This window comes from Tamandua tetradactyla, chromosome 8, assembly GCF_023851605.1.
Source record: "Tamandua tetradactyla isolate mTamTet1 chromosome 8, mTamTet1.pri, whole genome shotgun sequence".
Taxonomy (NCBI): Eukaryota; Metazoa; Chordata; class Mammalia; order Pilosa; family Myrmecophagidae; genus Tamandua; species Tamandua tetradactyla.
Window position 1 is genome coordinate 112,822,747 of NC_135334.1, and position 20,874 is coordinate 112,843,620.

General features: G+C 47.7%; 1 protein-coding gene across 6 annotated transcripts in view; it reads left to right on the top strand.

Annotated features, from left to right (window-relative positions):
• The window catches only part of PRR5L (proline rich 5 like), a 176,185-nt gene that overhangs the window by 102,592 nt on the left and 52,719 nt on the right, over positions 1-20,874 (top strand). For 5 of the 6 annotated variants that reach the window (XM_077114430.1, XM_077114428.1, XM_077114431.1 and 2 more), the window contains exons 2-3: positions 7,984-8,276; positions 9,548-9,628. In XM_077114430.1, the coding sequence (XP_076970545.1) occupies positions 8,113-8,276; positions 9,548-9,628 (245 nt within the window). In that variant the 5' untranslated portion in view covers positions 7,984-8,112. Of the gene's footprint in view, positions 1-421; positions 1,703-7,983; positions 8,277-9,547; positions 9,629-20,874 lie in introns of those variants that run through there. The other variant, XM_077114429.1, reaches the window with a different exon arrangement.

Sequence of the window (20,874 nt, forward strand, 5' to 3'; positions counted from 1 at the left end):
GAAATTACCTACCTAATAAGTTGTCGAAACTGGATTTGAATCCACAATGGTCAGATTTCGATACCATGCATTTTTCAAAGGGCAAAGCACAGTGTAGTTTTAGGTGTCAGTATTCTGAGCTGACGCTGGCCTGTTACTTCCTTTGGTGTCTCCCACAGCAGGACCTCTCATGCGATTGGTCCCGTGGCTCATTCAGCAAATATCTCTGGAATGTCTGTTCTGTATAAGCACCATCCTTAGCCCTGGGGATGCACTCAGGAGCAAGAAAAGTGTCATTCCTGCCTTTAAGGACTTTAAAAAAAAACAGTGAGCAGATGACTCTGTAGTCATTCACTGAAGAAGACAGTGAGGAAACTACCCAGGAGGTGAATAGGGAGCTTTCTCGGGTGATCTGACCTGGGCACGGGTAGGAGGGGAGGGGAGCGGAGGGCTTCGGTGAGCAAGTGAGGACTGGCGGTGCAGGGTCTTTGGATTTGAGCCACGAGGACTGGGTATGAAGTATTCTGTGCAGAGGGTGCCGCCAGGCGAAGGTCTTGAGGCAGGGAAGAGCAAATGGTGTTTGAGGAAAGGAAGGAAGACCAGTGAGCATAGCACGTAGAGTGGAGGGAGTGGAGGGTGTGAGGATGGGGTGTGGGGATTTATTCTAAGCGCTATGGGGAGCCTTTGAAAGCATTTTGTGCAGCAGAGTGGTACGAGATGGTGAGATTTGGGGACGGTTGGGGGTTCTTGTCCCTGTGTCCCCTCTTATAATCTGTTGGCCTTGAACAAGTAGACCCTTGGCATTTCCGTGTTGTTCTCCATAAGATGGGATGGTCACAGCACCTACCTCTGGGAAGATCAGAGGAGCTTTCACACCTATGAGTACTACATATAATATGAAGTACGTACATTTTATATTTTCGTTCGGTACACAAATGCACAACTAGTAAGCAAGTTTCGCCAAAATGCTATGTCTCCAGGTATTTTCCATTTTATACTATCTCTTAAAAGGTTTTTCGCCAGGACCCCCTAAGTCCATTTTTAAGATGCCAAGATAATCCATGTCAAGTGCTGGATCCAGCGTCTGCCCTCAGTAAGCGGTCACTGTCATCATGGCCGGTGTCACCAGGAGAGCACTGTGGCTGCAATGGGAGAATGGGTGGCTCGAGTTCAGTGGCGGTACCTGAATGCTGAGGCTGCAGAAGGACGCCGGATCTTCGTTCCCGTGTCCACGTGCCAGGGAAAGAGCTCCTGGCTGGGCTCTCGCCCCGCCCCGCCTCTGAGGGCTGTGTGTAAGGCAGAGCCCCTGCCTCACTCCCCTGGAAACTAGCTGCTCCTCATTTTCTGGACTGTTCCTCAGACTGCATGACTCAGTTTTCTTTGACTTCTGTGTTATTTACTCTCAGAATGGCTTTTTCCTGGAAGCCTCAGACTCATTATAAGCTACCCACTTCTTTATTTTAAGTTGTTGTGCCATGTGTGTACTTCCCTTTTCAGAGTTCAAGGTTGGAGACTTAGTGGAATTCATTTACATTCTCCACGCAGTGAACCACTTTTTCCTACGCCGGCCTGGCGGGCCGTGCCTGTGCCATCCCCCTGTCCTGTCCCTGCCAGCTGTGGGGAGACATCGAGGCGTCACAGGCTTTCTCTGCACGGCTGTGTCCTGGGCCTGGGTGCAGGGTGAGCCTTGGGAAGCAGGACCAGCCGTGACTCCCTTAACCCTGTAAGTACCTCGGAGCCTCGTTTATCCAGGGCCCCCCAGAGCCCTTGGTTCTGCTCAAGGGCTGCTTTCCAGAAAACGGATGCAACCCTTTAAGCACCGAGTGGTGGCCACGTACATTGTTTTTGAAGGGCGTTTTTCTAAAGGTTAACTGCATGGATCCACCAGAAGAGAAAGCTGGCCAACATTCAGTATTTTCTTTCACTTGGAGACATTAGGTACAGATCTTTTTTTTTTTTTTTTGCTTGTGATGATGAAGATGATGGTGGTGATAGGAATGGTAAAGAAACAATTGGTAGCATTTGTTAAGCACTTACTGTATACCAGGCCTATTCTAAGCCCTGCTTGAGTCATCTCATTTGACTCTCATGCCAGGCCTGAGGCACCTGCCTGCTCAGGGTCATGGGGCGAGCAGAGAAGGCCAGGCCTGGCCCCCTTGTCTTTGCTGCGCCTCCGGGCGCTTGGATTTCAGACCTACTCAGGCCCAGGAGCCACACCTGGCCCTGCAATAGATAGTCCCTCCCATCACCACACATTTCTAAGGCCACTCTTCCTATTTCCATCCTTCAGACATAGAAACTGCAGTTCAGAGTGGTCCCTGGGCACACAGGGAATAAGTAGCTGAGTAAAACTGACGGCCTGGTGGCCACTCACCCTGTGGGGCTGCAGGCACTGTGTTTCCCCGCTCCTTTCCGGCAGTGCTGTTTCCAGACTGCAGGGAGGTTGGGGGGGGGGGGGCGGGGGCTAGGGTCAGAGTCACGTGAGCCATGAGTTACCTGGTCCTTTGACCCAGCAGTTCCATTTCTGAGAATGTGTCCTACAGAGACAGTCATGTGGTCCCTAAGACTGGCGAACAGAGTCATCCCTTGCAGTAATGAAAGACTGGAAACTACCTAAATATCTACCCATCAGGGGCTGGTTAAATAAATTACAGTATCCCTTAAATGGAATAATTAAGCAACCATTAAAAATAATGATAAAATCAATATCAGTGATATGGGGAGAAGGTCATATTATTAAGGGAAAGGAAACATTTTAAATTAAAATATGTGTGTATACATGTGTGGCTATTTAAAATTAAGTTGAAATTAATTACAATTAAATCCAATTTAAAGTTCAGTTCCTCAGTCACACTAGCCACATTAGAAGGGCCTGGTAGCCACATGTGACTAGTGACAGTATATTGGACGGCTCAGATACCGAACTGTACTGTCATCTCAGAAGGTTCTGCTGGGCAGAGCTGTCCCACATTGCTCAGTGGCCAGAAGGAGGCCTTCCTTTACGTATGTTATAGATTTTTGCGAATATTTATATTTTCTGTAATAAGAGTATGCTCTTATCAAAAAAAAGGAGCACGTGGAGTTTCTAGGGTGTCAACTTTATTTCTTAAGAAGGTGGTTGTTTATTATCCTCATTAAAGCTGTGTGTGCATGTGCATTTGTGTGTATATAGATAAGCTACTTTTAAAATATGTTTCATAATAAAAAATATTTTAAAATGTAGTCAGTCCCCATTATTTCCAGATATTCTCACTGCAAATTTGGCTACTTGCTAAGATTTATTTGTAACTCCCCAAATCGGTGCCTATGGTGCTTTCCTGGTCATTTGCAGACATATGCAGAGTGGCGAAAAATTAGTCACCCCACGCCCATGTCCCCACCTGAAGTTGAACAAGGAAATGCTCTGCCTCCTTGTTTCAGCTCTCATACTATAAACAAGTACATCTGTAGTGTCCTGTTCTCCGCATTTTGTGCTTTTGGTGAGTGGTTTGGCTGTTGAAAATGCCCCCCTAGCAGAGTGCTTAAGTGCTGTAAAGTGCTAAGTGCAAAACGTCAGCGACGGGCATATAGAGAGAATACATGCATTGGAGAAGCTTCATTCAGGCATGAGTTATAGCGCAGCTGGCCATGAGTTCAATGTTAATCAATCAATAATGTATATTAAATACGGTGTCTTTAAACAGAAAGGCACATAAAACAAGGTTATGTATTGATCAGTTAAGGAAATGTTGTGAGCAGAGGCTTGCAGGAAACTGGTCTGTCTTTGCCTTAGAAGTAATGGCTCAGAATTAGCTAATTCAGCTTTCATGATGATTTCATAACTACCGTGAATAATGGGAATCAACTAGGGAGGAAAAAGAACCACCACCTGCGGTGCTCGATAGGGGGGCCAGACTTGAGGTTGAAGGACTTTTGGTTTGTTCTTATTCTGATTTACAGCTTTCCAGCCTTGGCTAAGTCACTGAATCTATTTGAGACTTAGTTTCTTAATCTGCAAGAGAAATCCCTGCTCGACCTGCTTTGTAGGATTGGGGTAAGAGTTAGAAGTGAGACGATGGGTGGGAGAATTCCTTGAAGCTGAGCATCGTGCTACAGGAAGGCGAGGGGGGCTGTGAAGTGGTTGAGTTTCCCTGCCCGAGGGGTGAGGTCTGAAGGTAATGTTACCCAATGCAGGCACGGAGGCCTTCGCTGCTTCAGAGTGGAGTGATGTCCACCACCTGCATTGCTTGGAGATTCAGATATGTCAACAATAATGTCATTTATTTAACAAGCTCTTATGTAATTAGCACTTGCTATTTGCCAACACCATTCTATGTACCATACCAATATTTGCTCATTTAATCCTCATAGACCATGAGGTGGTCACTGCTAGCTTCCCTATCTCCTGTGGGAGGAAATCAAGCCTCAGAGAAGTCAAGTAATTTGCCCAAGGCCACACAGCTAGTAGGGGGGAGAGGCCATCTAACTAAGGCACTGGATTTTTTCCGTTCATTCTTTCTCCTCACCACCCCTCTAGCACACACTCAGATATGGTCATAGAATTCCTTATGTTATATTGATCTCAGAGGCAAAGATTTAAATTTTGATATGAAATCCCATGAATAGGTGCTTCTGAATAAGTTGGCAGCTTCAGTTCTGGTCTTCTGGCCTAGTTTGATGGCATGCAAAGTGGGCATGGGCTAGGGTATCAGGCGGATCTGGATGCCTAATTTGCTACCTGTTAGCTGTGTGACTTCAGGCAGGTTACTTAACTTCTCTGATCTTCAAATAAGTTTTTTTGTGTGAGGATTAAATTTGCTGATTGTGACAGTGCTTAGCGTCCTTTCAGGCAGGTGGTCGATGCCTTATTAATTCCTTTCCTTTCCCTTCATCTTTATCTCAAGCAGTAAGCTCAGGCCTGAGGACAGGAGGTAAAAAAGTCCCCATCCTCGACTTCAAGAAGTTTACCAAATGGTCTTAGTAGGGGGCTGAGTTCTCTGAATGATATGTCCGGGAAACTGAGTCGAGCCAGCCCTCGCTCTCCCGTGGCTTGATGACTTAGGACGGGCTTCATAGCTTCTCTGGGCTTCACTTATGTTACCTGTAAACAGGGGTGGGGGGCTGGTTTGGCTCCACTCTGAGGCGCTGGCAGGCCTGGTCATTTTCTAACTTGCCCTGTTTAGGTCGGGACCGGCCGTGCCTGAGGGGCCTGGCTGCAGCAGGTGGCTCCACGGCCTGCCAACTTTCCCCTTTAGGCTACTTTTCCTCTGTGCTCCCAGGTGCTTTCTTTCTGGGACGCTCTGGGGAGGCGCTTTGGCTCTCTCCAGAAGTGGGAACGCTGGAGACAACAGGGGGGCTTCAGATTCTCCTCAGCCTGTCAGGCTCGGAGAGCAGAGTGGGAGACTTGGGAGGTCGGAAATGAGTCAGAGGCCGGTCCGGGTTCTGAGTTACCCCGCGGGCACGTCCGGGCGCGGGAGCTGCGGCGGGCCTTTTGGCTGACAGTTACTCGAATTTAGAAGAGGCCTTGCTGGATGCCCGGGGGGCTGGGAGTGGGGCCTGGGGAGGGGGCGAGGGGCGCCCCGCGGGGTGGGGAGGGCAGGCCGGTGGACGGGGAGCACTCGGTGGACGGGGAGCACTCGGCAATCCCTTCTCCTCGCCTCTCTCCCTCCGGGGGCAGCTGCCCAGGCGAGGCGGCCCCCAGCTTTGAGGGCCTCATACAGGGAGCTAATATCCTGTCATTACACAGATGAGCTGCACTTAGCAGGCCCGTTTAAAGGAGGGCAGGGAAATGGCTCTTTTCTTAATAGCGCGACCTTTACAGGGAAACTTAAATTCCAGAGTGAGCAGGTTTAAGAATTCTGGATGGATTTCCATGGTTTTATTTCTTCTGGGCCTCGGTTGATGTGCATGGATCTTTTAAAATTCTGATGGGACGTATGGAATTATCGATACCCTCTGGAACTTATTATGGTTTTCCCAGAATTTAAATGATAAATTTTAGCCAGTATTGGGCCATTCTGAGCATGGGGTGGACAGTCAGAAGCCAGTAAAATAAAATGATACGTCTCCTTTCTGTTATTTTTATTTCTTTATTTATTAGGAAATGCACTATTCAAAATGCAAATTTTGTACCAAATAAACATTTTTTGCTTTAGTCTCACACATGAGTTAAAGCTTTAAAATATAAATGACCATCTATTTTCAACACCCTGCAGTATTGACATTCCTTTGTTCTTCCTCATGCAAAAGCATTTTTAAATCTGTACATTTAGTCACTATCATTGTACACTCGAGGCGGTCCTAGATGATACCGTCTCAGTCTTTATGGTCTAGCTTTCCTTCTGATTTCGTTTGTGCCCCCAGCCCTCCTCCCTCTATCAGTCTCACATTCAGCTTCATTCAGTGTTATAACATTATTGAATTACAGTTAGGTAGTATTGCGCTGTCCACCATATATATATTTATATATAAACATATATGAATCCTTTAGGGCTCTCGTTATTCCAAGCCCAGGGCATTGTCTGCAGACAGCAGCTGGCATCTCCCTGCCTTGTTCTTTTTCTGACAGTTCCTCCTTCAGCTGTGGCCTCAAAACCACCCCACCCTGCCAGTTGGAAGCTGACATTTATGACTAAGATATCTTTTTCTTTCGTTGTTGGTTTTTGGGACATGCAGAGCTAGCTGGTGAGAGAAGGATGCAGTGGGAATATTTTTTGGACTAAACCCTAAAGCCCTGAGAGAAAAGTGACTCTAAGTTTGGTGATGTTTCCTTTGTGCCTGACCAGCTCCAAAACTCATTTTAAACCAACAGTTTAGACTGAGACTCACTAAAGAATACTGAGGAAAGAAAGAGGTTGGTCTGTATGGAACAAGCCAATGTTTTGAGAGCCCGGGGTCTATTATTCTCCTGGGCACGTCCCATGGTTTCATTTCACCTCTTACAAGTCTTGTGAAGTTGCTTCTGTTAACAGCTGAGGACTCTTAGGTTCACAGAGCCTAAAGTTACACAGCTTAAGAGTGGCTGAGTTAAGACTCAAACCCAGGTTTGCTCCAAAGCTATAAATCCTACAAGGAAATGTGCTACCAGCGGGTGAGTACTCTTGAGCCCAACCCTGCAGAATAAGTTGGATTTGAATAAGCAAATTGGAAAAGGAAGGGAATTCTAGGCAAGGAGAGGAGTAGACACGCCCAAAAGCTTGGGGATGAGCATGACCTGGAACATGCCTGCTGGTTCTGAGCTCCCTGGGGCAGAGGCCACTCTACCTGGAGCCATCAGTATATCCCCAATGTCTCAGTGAGTGCCCAAGACAGAGCAGGTGCCATAAATATCTGCTGTGTGAATGAATACGAAACTAGACACTTTTCTTCTCCATAGATCATGAGCCCCTTGAGAGCAGGGACTTGGTTTTAGAAATGTTTGGGCTCTCCACAGTTCCCAGTGGTTAATAAATAGTAAACACTCCGTGAATATGTCCCGAAAGAAAGAATGAATGAAGTGACGGATTAGATGTGCCTGAGTGAAGAGGCACTCGATGCTTTGGGAAATACTGAGCAATACTGAACGGCCTTGGTAAGGGCATGTCCTAGGAGGTTTTCAGTGCCAAGTCATGGAGCATTCAGTAACGCTTTAAGCATTGTGTAATGTTCTCCTTGAGGCATTTTTTAAAGTCATCTCTTAATGCATGACTTTGTGGGTCCTGCAGAAACCCAACCAATATCCAAACTCCGATGGGTGCACATAGGGCCAGAGTCAAGTACAGCCTAGAAATCAGCTTTCTGTAGGGTTAGCCTTAACTTGGTCCCATTGTCACTGCCTTCCCACTTTGGGTGACCATGCTGTTTGGGTGACCAAAAAGACACCTGTAAAAAAATGTGTGAATGGGAGTCCCCAGGGCATACCAACCTGTTACTGGGTCCCAGAGTTGTTTTTGTGCAAGGTTTGGTTGGAGAGTCCCAGCCAGTTTCCTCTAAGATGTGGCCTGCTCAGCCCAAGAGTTCTCAGTTAAAGCTGCCCTCTCTTTTCAGGTGTTGGCTAAATTTGTGGTTTCAAAAAAAGGCGTGAGGGCCAGAAGGCAGCTCTGGGAGAAGAAGGCCTTTCCCTGGGCAGCCGGAACCTCCTGGTCCAGAGGAGAAGCTATCCCCTCACCTGGACTTATGACCCGTGGCTTCGCTCCCAGCCTGCCCACTGAGTTCCACAAGATGGGCTCCTTCCGCAGGCCCAGACCACGCTTCATGAGCTCCCCAGTGCTCAGCGACCTGCCGCGATTCCAAGCTGCCCGGCAGGTTCTGCAGCTGAGCTCCAACTCGGCCTGGAACAGGTAAAGGAGGTGGCTAGTATGGAGTGGAGGCCAGGTGGCACCTGGGGGCTGCCCACCTGCTGCTTCCTCTGGGATGGCTGCTTCAGGAAGTTGTAGGGCCCACTGACGAAGGGAACACGTTTCTTAACGATGAATGTGTTTGTTAGCCTCCCTTGCTTTGGGAGAGTGAAAAGGGGGCGCTGGAGAGCCTCTGCTCTATTGGAGTTGGTTAACCAGCCCAGGACAGTTGAATTGGAATTTACAGTTACTGTTCATGCCCATTAGTCACACTCCAAACTGTCAGAGTATGCGAGGGTGGGGCCATTTCAGGATGCATGTGACACAGAGCCTGCCCTCAAGTAACCTGTTACCTGTTTGGGAAGATAAGACAGGTATCTCTTATACGTGGCGCCTGGGAGACTTTTGTAAGGTGTCTAGCCTACCTTTGTGCACTGAGCTTTGATATGGACTGATTAACTATTGTATCTTGTAGGTCTATGAGCCAATAATTTTTCAAATCTATGCAGGCACTCTGGCGTAAATGAATTGCATCATTATTTTAAAGCATTACTGAATTCTTTGGGTTCAAAGATGGATTTTCTCACTGAATAGACACAACAGTAGAACCGTTACAGTGGGGGTGCAAGGGGAGCTCTGAAAGGTTTTGGTGTCTAATGCCTTTTTGTTCCTTAAAACATGACCTGGAGCCCCTGATGTAGATGAGAATGTAATCAGCTCTTTGCTGAAATATTGGACTGGGGTTCCAGAGACCACCCATCTAGTTCTCACTGAGGCCCCTCAAGCGACTGACTCTGCTACCCGCACACCTCACAGGAATGGGAACGCAGAGGACCAGTGAGATGGGGCTTTGTGAAATTCTCCCAAGAGTCATAAAAGAAGGAAGGACGTTGTTTCTCATCAGCCCCAGCTCGCTGACTTGCGCTGTTAAGACACAGCCTCCTGGAGGAGAGAACCCGGGCCTGGGCAGCTCCCAGCTATGTGGCCGCCATTTTGAATTCCTTCAGGTTAGGCCTTCCAGAGAGCACAGCCTCCACTCACCCGGGATGCCAGCGCGGCCAGGGGGAAAGTGGGGGCTGCTCACGTCGGCTTCTTTCCGGTTTCATCTTCCATCCACTCCAAGGACACTGGGAAGGGAATGATGGATTCGAGGGATGGGAATCATGGCCGTGTTTGTGGCATGGGCTTCCTGCGCCTTGCCTGGTCTTTGGCGCTGAGATGGCCCCGGCCGGGCAGACCCCCTTAACCTGGGGTCATTTCTCTTTTCCCCGCAGCGTCCAGACTGCCGTGATCAATGTCTTCAAAGGCGGCGGCTTGCAAAGCAACGAGCTCTATGCACTGAATGAAAACATCAGGTGAGCGGCAGCCAGACCAAGGGGCAGGGGTGGCTTCCCCACCCAGAGCCTTATCTTAAGTTTAGTTTCCTGCTTGGGTCTTGTGCTGCCTCTGTGGGCTGTTGTGATACTTCTTGTGGTTGGTGAGTTCTGAGCCCCTTATCTGCTTAGACTTCTGATCCAGTGAAGATTTATCCATGTGTCTATGTAAATAGTGTGCATGCAAGCCTGTTGGGGTGGAAGGAGCCAATCAGTGGTAACGGTCCTTTATTCAGTAAATATTCATTGTGTGCTGCTACCATATTAGGCAAAATGGCCCAGTGGCTGGAACCGGGCTTCTTGAGGTTTGCCTCTGCTCTGCCTCTCACTGGCTAAGTCACGGGCAAGTTAGCAACTTGTTTGTGCCTCAGTTTTCTCATAATTGAAGTGGAGATAGTAAATATACCTACCTCCATAGGAGTTGTGTGATGATTAAACTGAACTACCTCATACTAAACTAATTCATTAGCATGGGGTCTGATATGCTTTAAGTGCTTGGTGCATGTAGCTCAGTTCTTTGCTGTAGTCACTATTATTAGGCTTTGGGCATACGGTAAGATGAGGTCCTTGTCCTTGAGGAATTGATTGTCTTCTAGAATCTTCCCCATCCAGCTTTCCATTCATTTAGCAGATGTTTGAGTGCCTTCCTGTTGGCCACACACTGGAAAGACAATGCAAAGGCAGACACCTTCCCTGGCCTCCTGGGATTTGTATTCAGTTGGACAGCTTATCAGTAGTCAAATAATTACCCAAATAAATGTGAAAGTGTAGCTGTGACATCTGCTCCAGCACAGCTGGTGGGATGCAGACAGGTGTTAGGAGGACCTGATTTGGCCCAGGAGGCCAGGAATGGTGGAAACGAGATTGCACTGAAGGGTCCGTGGGAATCTGCTAGGAGAAAAGGGCCCCAGGTGAAGGGAACTCCAGGTGCAAGGGTCCTGTGGTGGCAGTGAGAGCCGATGGAGAGAAGGCGTGTGGTGGAGTGCCGGAGGCTGGCTGGTTTGTGTTAGCGAAGGGTGAAAGGAGGGGTAGGCAGGGCCCTGCGCACCGAGGCCCCTGGGGACAGGTAGGTGAGCTTGAGTGCCTGCTGTTGGGTTGTTCCCTGTGTAAGTGCAGAACCTCAGGCTTTGAGGCCCGACCCTGGAGTAGGCCGGACAGTAAACAAGGCCATTTGTTCAGGGCCTGTTGAGATCTAGCAAAGGCCAGTATTAAGGGTCAAAGGAGCTTTTAAAAAGCTCTGCTTTTGTTAAAACCTTTAGCGCTCATAAGTAAACAGTGCTGTGTTAAAATTTCTACTCGTGTGCTTGAATGCCACATGATAATTACATAAACATGGCAAGAGATGACAGAGATCCTGTAACCCAAGGTCTCGTTTTAGAGAAAACTTGAGGCCCCAAGAAGTTGCGTGAAGGGGCAAAGCTGGGTCAGCCACTTTGGAAGAATTCAACTTGACTGCGGGAACCAAGATGCTGGCCGCTCCACGAAAGATTCTTTGGCTAACAATAGAAGTATAAATAAATAAAATAGTGACTCAGGAACTTGCTAATTGTTCTTCACATCAGGAGAGGAATCTTGAAAGTGTACTTAAAAGCTCTGTTTGTGGGCATTCCAGAAAGGTAGAGCCTGGGGGCTGCAAATCCAGAAGTCTTGTTTCCAAGCAGCTCTTCTAACTGAGCGAAGCCAGCACATCACAGGAGAGCTCACCCTCTCTCCAAGGGGACTTACCCCGGCAGAATGCAGTTCTCCTGAGAGAAGAACTTATTTCTTGAGAAGCACTGGAAACTGAGATTTTTATGTGAAATTTCCTGCCTTTTAATTGTTGGTAAATAATCCAGATTTCCCCCAAACACTGATGCATGCCAAACAAAGCACATCTGTGGACTGAACTTGGCCAAGAAGCTACCCATTTCTAAGATCAGCTGTGGCACACTGAGGGGGAGGCATGGCTGGAGAATGACGCTGATTCCCAGATTCTGGCATTAAGGCCACAGAAATGGGAGAGAAGGGAGCTAACATGGGTAGGCGGTCCAGGAAAAACGCCAAGCTCCTTTCACAACCCTCCTCCCAGCCCTGGGAGGTAAGCATTGTCACCAGTAGTTTACAAATGAGAAAATTGCAGATAAGAGAAACGAAATTACTTTGTCAAAGTTCACATATTGTAAAGAGTGGGAGCAGCATTGGAACACCAGTCGGACGGCACTGCAGTGACAGGGAAGAGGTTTTACATTGGAGGAAACGTTAGGCTGATGGTTTGTCTTCATCTTTTTCCTGCCATCACTCCTGTCACGGTGCATCTGTGAGCCCATCTCTCACCCCATCGTCTGATTCTCAGTGCCTCTCCTGAGGAGTGCAATATCTACCCCACCCCCACCCCAAAACCTTTCCAGTATCGGGATTAGTTAAAGATTGCTGCTGGATGATGTGCTCTGTGTTTTGGGTGATTTTCAGGATGATGGGAAATAGATCTGGTTAGTATTTGTCACCAATTGCTCAGATGTGAATTGAACTCGGAATAAGTCAAATGTTCCAAAACCCAGAGCTTCTATTACTGTGTTTCTGTTGCTTCCATCCTCTGACTTTCTCTAATGTGGTGGTTGAAAGACACAGGCTTTCACATCACAGAGACCTTGAGGGGAGTCCCAGGCTTACATGTGACACGGAAGTCCCAAGCTGAAGCAAGCGAGCTGCCTGTTTGGAAATAGATGCAGCTGCCCTGCCTGCAGTAACTGAAACACTGAGACAGGCATGCTACTCTCTGGTTCCATTTGCATGCACAGCTGCAGTTGGTATTGATTTTCCTGTTCTCTTCTTTTTCCTTTTGGAGCAGCTGTTTGTGGAATAGATCCATAAACGCAACAGGGTTGAGGCACGATGATGGGGGGTAGAGGGAGATGTGGGGAAGCAGGGGGCCCAGGGAGGGCGGTTTGCAAACCTACGGAAACAGGCTTCGTTGTGCAGAGAAGCCTTTGCCCTAGAAGTTGGCATAGGGAGATAATGATTTTTATTTTTACTCCCCAAATTGCTTTGCACTAAAAAAGCAATAAACAAACAAAAAGAAGATGTAAAAGAAGAGAAGTCTGACTTATTCTCAAGCCCGTCTTTCATTCAGTTGCAGAAGACCTACTGTGTGCCAAGTTTGATAAATTTTTTTAGCTGGTTAAAAGAGCAGCTGCTGGATTCAGAGAGCCTGGGGACGGAGACTGGAGTCGCTGTGTGATCTGGGCAAAGCACTTCACTTTTCTAAGTTTCTGTTTCTTCTTCATAAAGTAATATCATCCTCACGGTGGTAGGGAGATTGTGATAATGCCCAGAAAGGCCCTTAGCTCAGGATCTGGCACCTAATAGATTAGTACTGAATAAGTGTTAGTTATTTTTATTCCTATTAATTGTGAGCATTTAGCAGTAATAAAGTGACTATTTATTAATATTAAAGTACCATTCATAAGAGTACAAGCCAATGTGAGTACTGCAGAGAGATTTCTCTAGCACTTTGGATGAGGGGAGCTCACTTTGAACTAGAGAGATCGGGGCAGGCTCCTGCAAATGCATCCTTGGACTTGGCAGTTGGGATGAAGTTCAGTTATTATAAGAAAAAAAACAGCTGTTTCTCTTTTCTGCAGAGTAAAGAACAAGAGGAAATGACTCTCTCAGTTCTTCATTCTACTCAAGCCAAACAGTAATAAACTTTTTGATAGATTATCTGAGTCCAGTGCCAAAGCCCAAACCAGCTTCCCTGGATCGTGCCAGCCAGCGCTGGCCATCTCTCTTCTAACTGGGGAGTTTAGGATGTGCCCAGGAAATGCCATTTCTTTTAAATATGTCAGTTCAAGTATGACCGGAAAGGTAGATGTTTTATGTAACTATATACTGTCATGCAGTCATTTCAAAACCAGATAGAAACTGTATGCATTGTACCAGCTGTTAAGTATATATATATTTTTAAATAATAAGTCCTTTCTTTTAAGACCGGTTATTGAAAATGAACCCTAGTTTAAATTTTAGGTTGGAGGACAGACTTTGAAGTAGCTATGAGGAGGAACTTTTCGCTGAGGATGGTCAATTGCCAGAACACATTATTGGATCAAGACGGGCATAAGGGAACAGAGACCTTTTAAGAACAAATATGTCAAAAACGTCAGCCTGCAATAGAGTGGGAAATTTTCCCCACATAAGTGCCAGGGCACCTGCTATGCCAATATGAAGCTCATAAATTTGAATATTTTCTTTTGAAACTGCCACAGAAAGCAGGGCTTGCATGTTGTATCTCTGAAGGCAGGAAAATGACTCTTCAGAAGAGACATTCTGGCTAAGTCCCCAGCGAGATAATCTATAATTCTGGCTTCCCTGAATTTCCAGCGGCCCCGGCTTGGGCAGGCCCTGGGCGTCTCCTTGGTTTGAATTCTCCGTGGGGCACCCGTGTGGTTTTTCTTAACGCCCCTCTCTGGTCTCACCTGTGATGTGGCTGCATTTTGGCAGTGTTGCTGAGTCTGGGTTAGAAGTTTGGGTTTCACAAATGCTTCCAGGAACCCAAGCGGCTGACCTTCAGCGACACAGGCACACACTTCTGCTCAACATTCTTTTTGAGCCACTGTTCACCTGATTTTACCTGACCACAAAGCTTTATAAAGTGTGAGCAACCAGAGATGTACATTTCCTGCTTCATAGGAGAACCTAGGCTAGTAGATTCCCGAATGTGCTTTGACATCCCTGATTGATTGGGGTGCGTGTAGAGAGGGAGGGAGGTTGGTTCTTTTGTCCGTTTATTTAGTGACTGTTGGGGGGTTCTGGGGTAACACGGAGGGAGGTGGGTCCTGCTCTTGGGAGCTCAGAGCAGAGTGAGAGAAGGACCACACACGTACTATACTAAGATTTAAGTGGAGCGAGAGCAGGAACAGAGCGCTGCGGGGCAGAAGAGGTACCCACGTTAATATCTGAAAGGCGGGCAGGTGGGAACCAGGTAGGAAGGCAAACACAGGGAATGTAACTGTCTTGCCCCCACTCTCTCCCTGCCCTTCACATCCTCCTACTCCCTGCTAGGACTTTTCCTTTGTAGAAATAAATGCTCAGAGATGAGGTTTCCAGAAACCAGAGATGAGTTATATGCAGCTGGCTGGAGGCAGGAAACTCACATTTTCCTTCGCTCTCCAATCCCCCCTGCTTCTTTCTTGTGGGGAGGGAGGAGGCAGCCTGAAGGGAAACCGAGAGGTTTTCAGGGAAAGGGGAGATTCCCAGAATTGTGCTCCAACTTTGATGGGTCTGAGTTGAAACATCCTCCTTCTGAGTCAGTGAGCTGCCTGAAACCGAAGGGAAGATGCCTCAGACTTTTTCCATCTCTTCAAGGGAGTCTTAACTGTCACGTAGCTGGGGAAGAGCTGGGAGGAGCTGAGAAGGAGGGCAGTCTGGACCCAGCCCCCACCCCCACCCCAGTAGTAGCCCAGTATGGGGTATAATTCCATGAGGTAATGATAAAAGCAGACACTCGTTTAGCATTTAGTATGTGCCAGGCTCTGTTCTAAGAACTTTATGTATACGACTCCTTTAAAACTCCCCACACCCCCATAGGATAGTTACTGTGTTCCTATTTTACAGATAACGAAATCAAGGCACAGAGAGGTGGAAAAACTTGCCTGGAGTCACACAGCTAGTGAGTGGCTGAATAGGGATTTGAACTCAAGTTTTGAGTTCAATTTTGAACTCAAGTTCAATTTGAACTCAAGCTTTGAACACCAGTATCCTCATCTGCAAAATGAGGATAAATTCCTACCTCGTGAGACCATTAGAGAATTTGAGATGCTGTGTTGTGCAAACTGCTTAGCATAGAGCCCAGAACTTGAGCAGGCGCTCCATAGAGGTGGCCTCTCGGTTTGCTCTTTCTTTCTCACTGTCTTTGCTGCCCGTTGGATTGCAGAAAAGAGAGAGGGGAGATGCTACCTCTAAGAGGCCCCAGAAGAATGGAAAGGGGCTGTTTCCAAATGTTCCCGTTGAAATAGATGCTGTCTTCTGGAAGGAGATCCCATTGTGAGGGTGAGGTGGGCGGGCTTCAGGGTATTTAAGACTCAGGTCAGAGGGGCGCTGCCCAGTAAACAGGATGCCGCTGCAGTGCTGGGAGCCCCTGCCATTCCTGCATCGTGGGAATTTCTGGGTGGCTCCTGGGAAGGGTCCTTGGGGACTTGGGACAGTTCCTGGATGCCAGTGGCACAGAAATATTTAGCAGTGGATGTGCTCAGCACCTGTCTGGAAACTGCTCCACCATCCTTTGGCCTGTCTGAGATGAGAATTAAGGTTTGGCTGCCCTGGGCGATGCCCTGAGTGCGAGGGGTGCCGTGGCTGGCACTGGAAGTGATCCTCTCCATCCTTTCTGCCCTCGCCTGCCGTGCCTGCTGTCCCTTTGTCCCCGGGCCTCCCTACCAGCTGGAATCCAGCCTTGGCATGGTCTTGTTTACTTTCGAGCCTAAGAATTGGGAAGTTGGGTGGACCAGCCGGCGAGGAGTGAGGTCGCTGGTCTGTGTAGTAACCGGAAATCCTGTCAGCTGGGGAGGGTCTCAGCTGGTCAGTCTGCGGGGGAGGCGGTGAGAGAGTGAGACCAGTGAGCGGTTCCCCAATTTGTTTTTCCTATTATGGCTCCTTTTGGCTTCTGACTGAACTCCTTACCCTATTTCCCTTTTTGGCTGAGTCACACATGGCCGTTCCCTCCCCACCACTCTCAGGTCCCCCAGCTTCCTTCTCTTGCTCCCTGGCTGGGCTGGTGGTGGCTGTTAGCAGCAGCAGCGTCCATCCGTTTTCAGACGAAAATGAAGGGGGAAGCCCTATGTGTAAACCAGACCCTCGGGGCAGCTCAGGCAGGGATGATACGTCCTTCCCAGTCTCCCTGCCTAAAGCTGGGTCTCCTTCTTCCTACCTTTTTACCCTTTTATCAGGGTGACCAGGCCCTAATGAACGGCCCCTTCGTGAATTCTGGTCCTTCACCCCAGGGCGAGGACGTGCTGGTCCGCTGTGCCCTAAGATGCTGAGACGCTGCAGAGTGCCGGCCTTACCTAAACAGGCTTCAGGACCCAGCCCACCTGGGGAAATCGCAGCAGCCCACGCCTGCCAGCCTCGTCCTGGGCCGGGCACTGTTCCAAGGACCTTGCCAGGATTAACTCATTGATCCCTTGCAATAATCCTGGGAAGTCGGTCTCCTTATTCTGCCCCAAATTCCAGTTAAGGGAACTGAGAGATGAAGAGTAAGGAGCATGCTCGGGTCACTGCTAAGTGGCAGAGACAGGGCTGCCTTCAGGCCTCTGGGCTCAGCCAGCCCTTTCTTATCTCTGTCCTATGCTTGCCATGCATCGTTGTGCAAGTGACTTAACCTCTGAGCCTCAGTGTCCTCATGGATCAGGCGGGGCTGTTGCTACACTTCCTGGCTTCTTTGAGGCTTAAGCAAGGATGCACGTCCTCATTGAGGATGGTGGCTGGCTCCCAGTAACTGCTGAGTGAGCTGCAACGAAAAAAAAAAAGCCAGGCTCCATCCTCGGAGCAACTTTTTCTTCTTCCTTATCATTTTTATTTTTTGTACCTCCCCCTCCCCAAATAATTGCTGTCCAATTTACAGGGAAGAATCCCTAGACAAAGGGGGAAGAGTAGAGAGACGTTATTGGATTTAAGCCTCTGAGTTGCAAGGACTAGCAATCAGGATTTTTCTTTCTTGCACAAACCATAGCCCCTTAAAATTTTTTTTAACCTTTTAAAATTATAAACATAACATATGCAGAAAAGCGATCAATTTCAAAGTACAGCTTAGCAAGTCGTTATAGAGCAAATTTCAGAGTATAGTGTGGGTTACAGTTCTACAATTTCAGGTATTTCCTTCTAGCTGTTCTAATACACTAGAAATTAACAAGAAATGTCAATATAATGATTCAGTAGTCACAGTCATTTGTTAAATCCTGTCTTCTCTGTTACAGCTCCTCCCTCTCATTTGACCCTTCTCCCAGTCTTCAGGAATATTCGGGCAATGACTATTCCCACTTTGTGTTGGAAAGGTTGTCGACGTGAAGGGGTAGGGGGACCCTTCATGTCGACAACCGTGCAGCTGGTTGGTGTTCTTGGGACAGCCCCTTAAATTTTGCTATTGTTCTCCTACTTTTCTCTTATTTCTTGAGAAATAACAAATTTAATTGGTGAACTTAGTGACTAAGTTGACTGGGTGATTTGTTCTTCTGTGAATTTAGGCCTGTGTGTCTCTAGTTCCTGGATATTCTTACTCCCAGATTTTGGATAAGATGGTGTTCCTGCATCTAATGAGAAAGAACTTGTCCAACCTCTGTTTCACCCTTTTCTTCTAGTGCCTGGTAGGTTCTTAGTAAATGCTTGCAGAATGACAAATTAATGAATGGAGTTCCTATTCTCTGTCAGTGGCTCTTTCTTTTTGGTGGTAGTTGGGCAGGGGGGCGGTGGGGAGGTGGTGGGGACGGTGGTCCTTAAAGTGGGGAAACAGCTGCCAAGTTCACCTGAAGATGATAAATCGCGACAGCGGTGTGGCAAATCTTTCTCTCAGTTCAGCTAACCCACGGGTAGAGTTTCTCCAAACGGGTTTACCCTTTCCTGGTAAACCAGGTTCAAGCAGAATACACACAGAATATAGAAAGTGCTTGCAGATTTACACCTTGAGACTCAGGTGCAGTCTACCCACAAGTGCAGCTCTGGGGGAGCCCCAGCCTGGCGCCCTCTCCCAGGTAAGTTGGAAAAAGGTTCTCGGATTATCAGCCTGTGGTGGGTTTGCACTGGCAGGTTCCTGGACCTTGTGTGACCCTCAGTTACCCCTCTGTAACCTTAGTGGGGACTCCCTCCCACCAGTCCTGCGCTATCCTTGGTATGGTGGTTCCTGTCCATTTTTAAAATGTTAAAAATTGGTTTTGAAAGGATTGCATTCACATGGCACAAAAATTTAAGTACATAGCAAGGAATCCAGTAAAGAGTCTCCCACCCTTCACCCCAGAAACCTAGTTTCCATTTTCCCCTTCCCAAAGGTAATTATTCTGACAGTGGTTTATTGGGTGTTCTTCCAGAGTTTCTTTCTGCATATGTAAGCGAGGTGAATCTGCGTTCTTATTTTCTCCCCCCATTTTACAAGGTAGTACATTAGACACATTGTTTTGCTTCTTGCATTTTTTAAATTTATTTTTTATTAGAAAAGTTGTAGGCTTAGAGAAGAATGATGCAGAAAATACAAGATTTTCACGTTGTCCCCCCTACCCCCCACCCACATAGCTTTCCCTATTATTAACACTTTGCATCAGTGTGGTGCCTTTGTTATAATTGATGAAACAACATTATTATAATTATACTATTAACAATATCCATAGTTTACATTAGGGTTCACTGTTTATGTTTTGCGATTCTATGTTTGTTTGTTTTTTTAATTTCAGTTCTAGTAATGTATCTACAACCTAAAATTCTCCCTTTAAGTCTTCCAGTTTTTACATGAGGTGACTTAGTTCCTTTCATATTATTATATAGATCTCTCTCTCTCTCTTTCTCTCTCTCTCTCTCTCTTTTTCTCTCCCTCCCTCCCTCCCTCTTCTCTTTCTCACTGTCTATATGATGAACCATAATTTACTTTTACTGATGGACATTTATATTCATTCCTATATTTTTCTGCAGTGAACATCTGTACATATACACAGGGAGCCTGTTTCACTCCTCATATGCTCAGACAGCTGGAAGCTTTACCAGGACAGGATTTTGTAAGGGCCAAGGCAGCTTATTGATTTTCCCACCTAGTACAGTAAAATCTTGAATGAATCTATTAGGTAGGGTTTATTCCCTTCAGATAACTCTATACAAAACAGTACCCAGTGGAGAGGATTTTGAACTTGGGATTTGATAAAAGGACAAATGTGTGCTTTTCCTACTGTCCCTGGTTATGGTCCATGGAGTTTAAAGTATGTCCAGCAGCTTCCCACTTCCGTGTCTGGTTTCTTCCTCAGCCAAGAACTGGCGAGCCATGGCGTCTTGGCCCACTTCCTCCGTTCTTACCTGTCACCAGCTCATTGCCACTGCCATGGCTGCTGGAACTTCAGAGACGGTCTTGCTCTTTGCCTTTGTCCTTGCGTCCAGTCCACTTGCATCAAGTCCAGCTGATTGCCACCGAGGGCCTTGTCTTCCTGTGACAGACTTCTGGCCCCGGCTGCCGCTTGTTGCCGCTGCCTCTAGCCTAAGGGTGCCCCGCCTTCCCTCCCGCTGTGCGCCGCGGCCCTCCGTGTCCCTCCGTGGGGAAGACGGGATCTACAGCTTTGCTGAGGAAGCTTCCAGGGCGGATTCCTCAGTTGGGTTAGAGCATGATGCCCACCCCAAGCACCACTCTTCAGTGTTGGCTCTTGACTCCTGTCCGGCTCCTACTCCCGGTGAGCGCCCGCAAGCAGACCCCTCTGTCTCGGCCTCCGAGGCCCACCCTTACCCGGGCCCTGTTTCTCTTGCCATCGTACCTGAAGCATCTTCATGATGACAGGTTTTTTTCCCCAGCATGGGTTCCTCAGGACACTGTTTCTACAAGATATTGCTTGGTCTCAGAACCGTGTTTGTCTCCCAGCCGCAGCTTGAGTAGCCGAGACAGGCTTTGGGGAGCTCTGCTCTAAGTAAGCCTCCATTAGGACTTGTTATTTTACTTTTTTGCTGAAGTTTTACATTCTCCCTTAGAGCTTTGAACCTTGCCACTGGCCACGAGGGCTTTGCTAGATGCTGTTTCTCCCTCCCGTGATCAGGAGCAGACTCTGCCTCTTCTGTTGCAAAGCCTCCTCTCAGGGCTGCCCACCTGTTTCTGCCACCTGTCTGGGGGGCACCCCTAGCCTTGGGGATCAGCCATGCACAGTGCATGTGTACACGTTTTCACCTGAGCCCTGAGACTGGTGGGAGCTCCCCAACTCTGATCAGACCTGCCCACATCAGGGAGAACCCCCAGGAGGCATTCTAAGAACCTGTCTTTAGAGTGGACCTCAAAATGTATCCACAACAGACACATTTGCTGTCAAGGGGAAAAAGGAAGGTGTTTTCCTTGCTCAGTACGTGTTCACTGCTTTCCTGGGCTCTCTCTGGCACAGAAATTTAGATCCTGGGTGTTTCTTTTTGCTCTGTCTCCATCCTATCGCGTCTGTGCTCTGCACATCACAATATCTTGCTGTAACCTCCTGTTTATCCTTCATCGACACGTGGGAACATGTTTTGGGGAGTTAATACCCAGCATGGGGTTG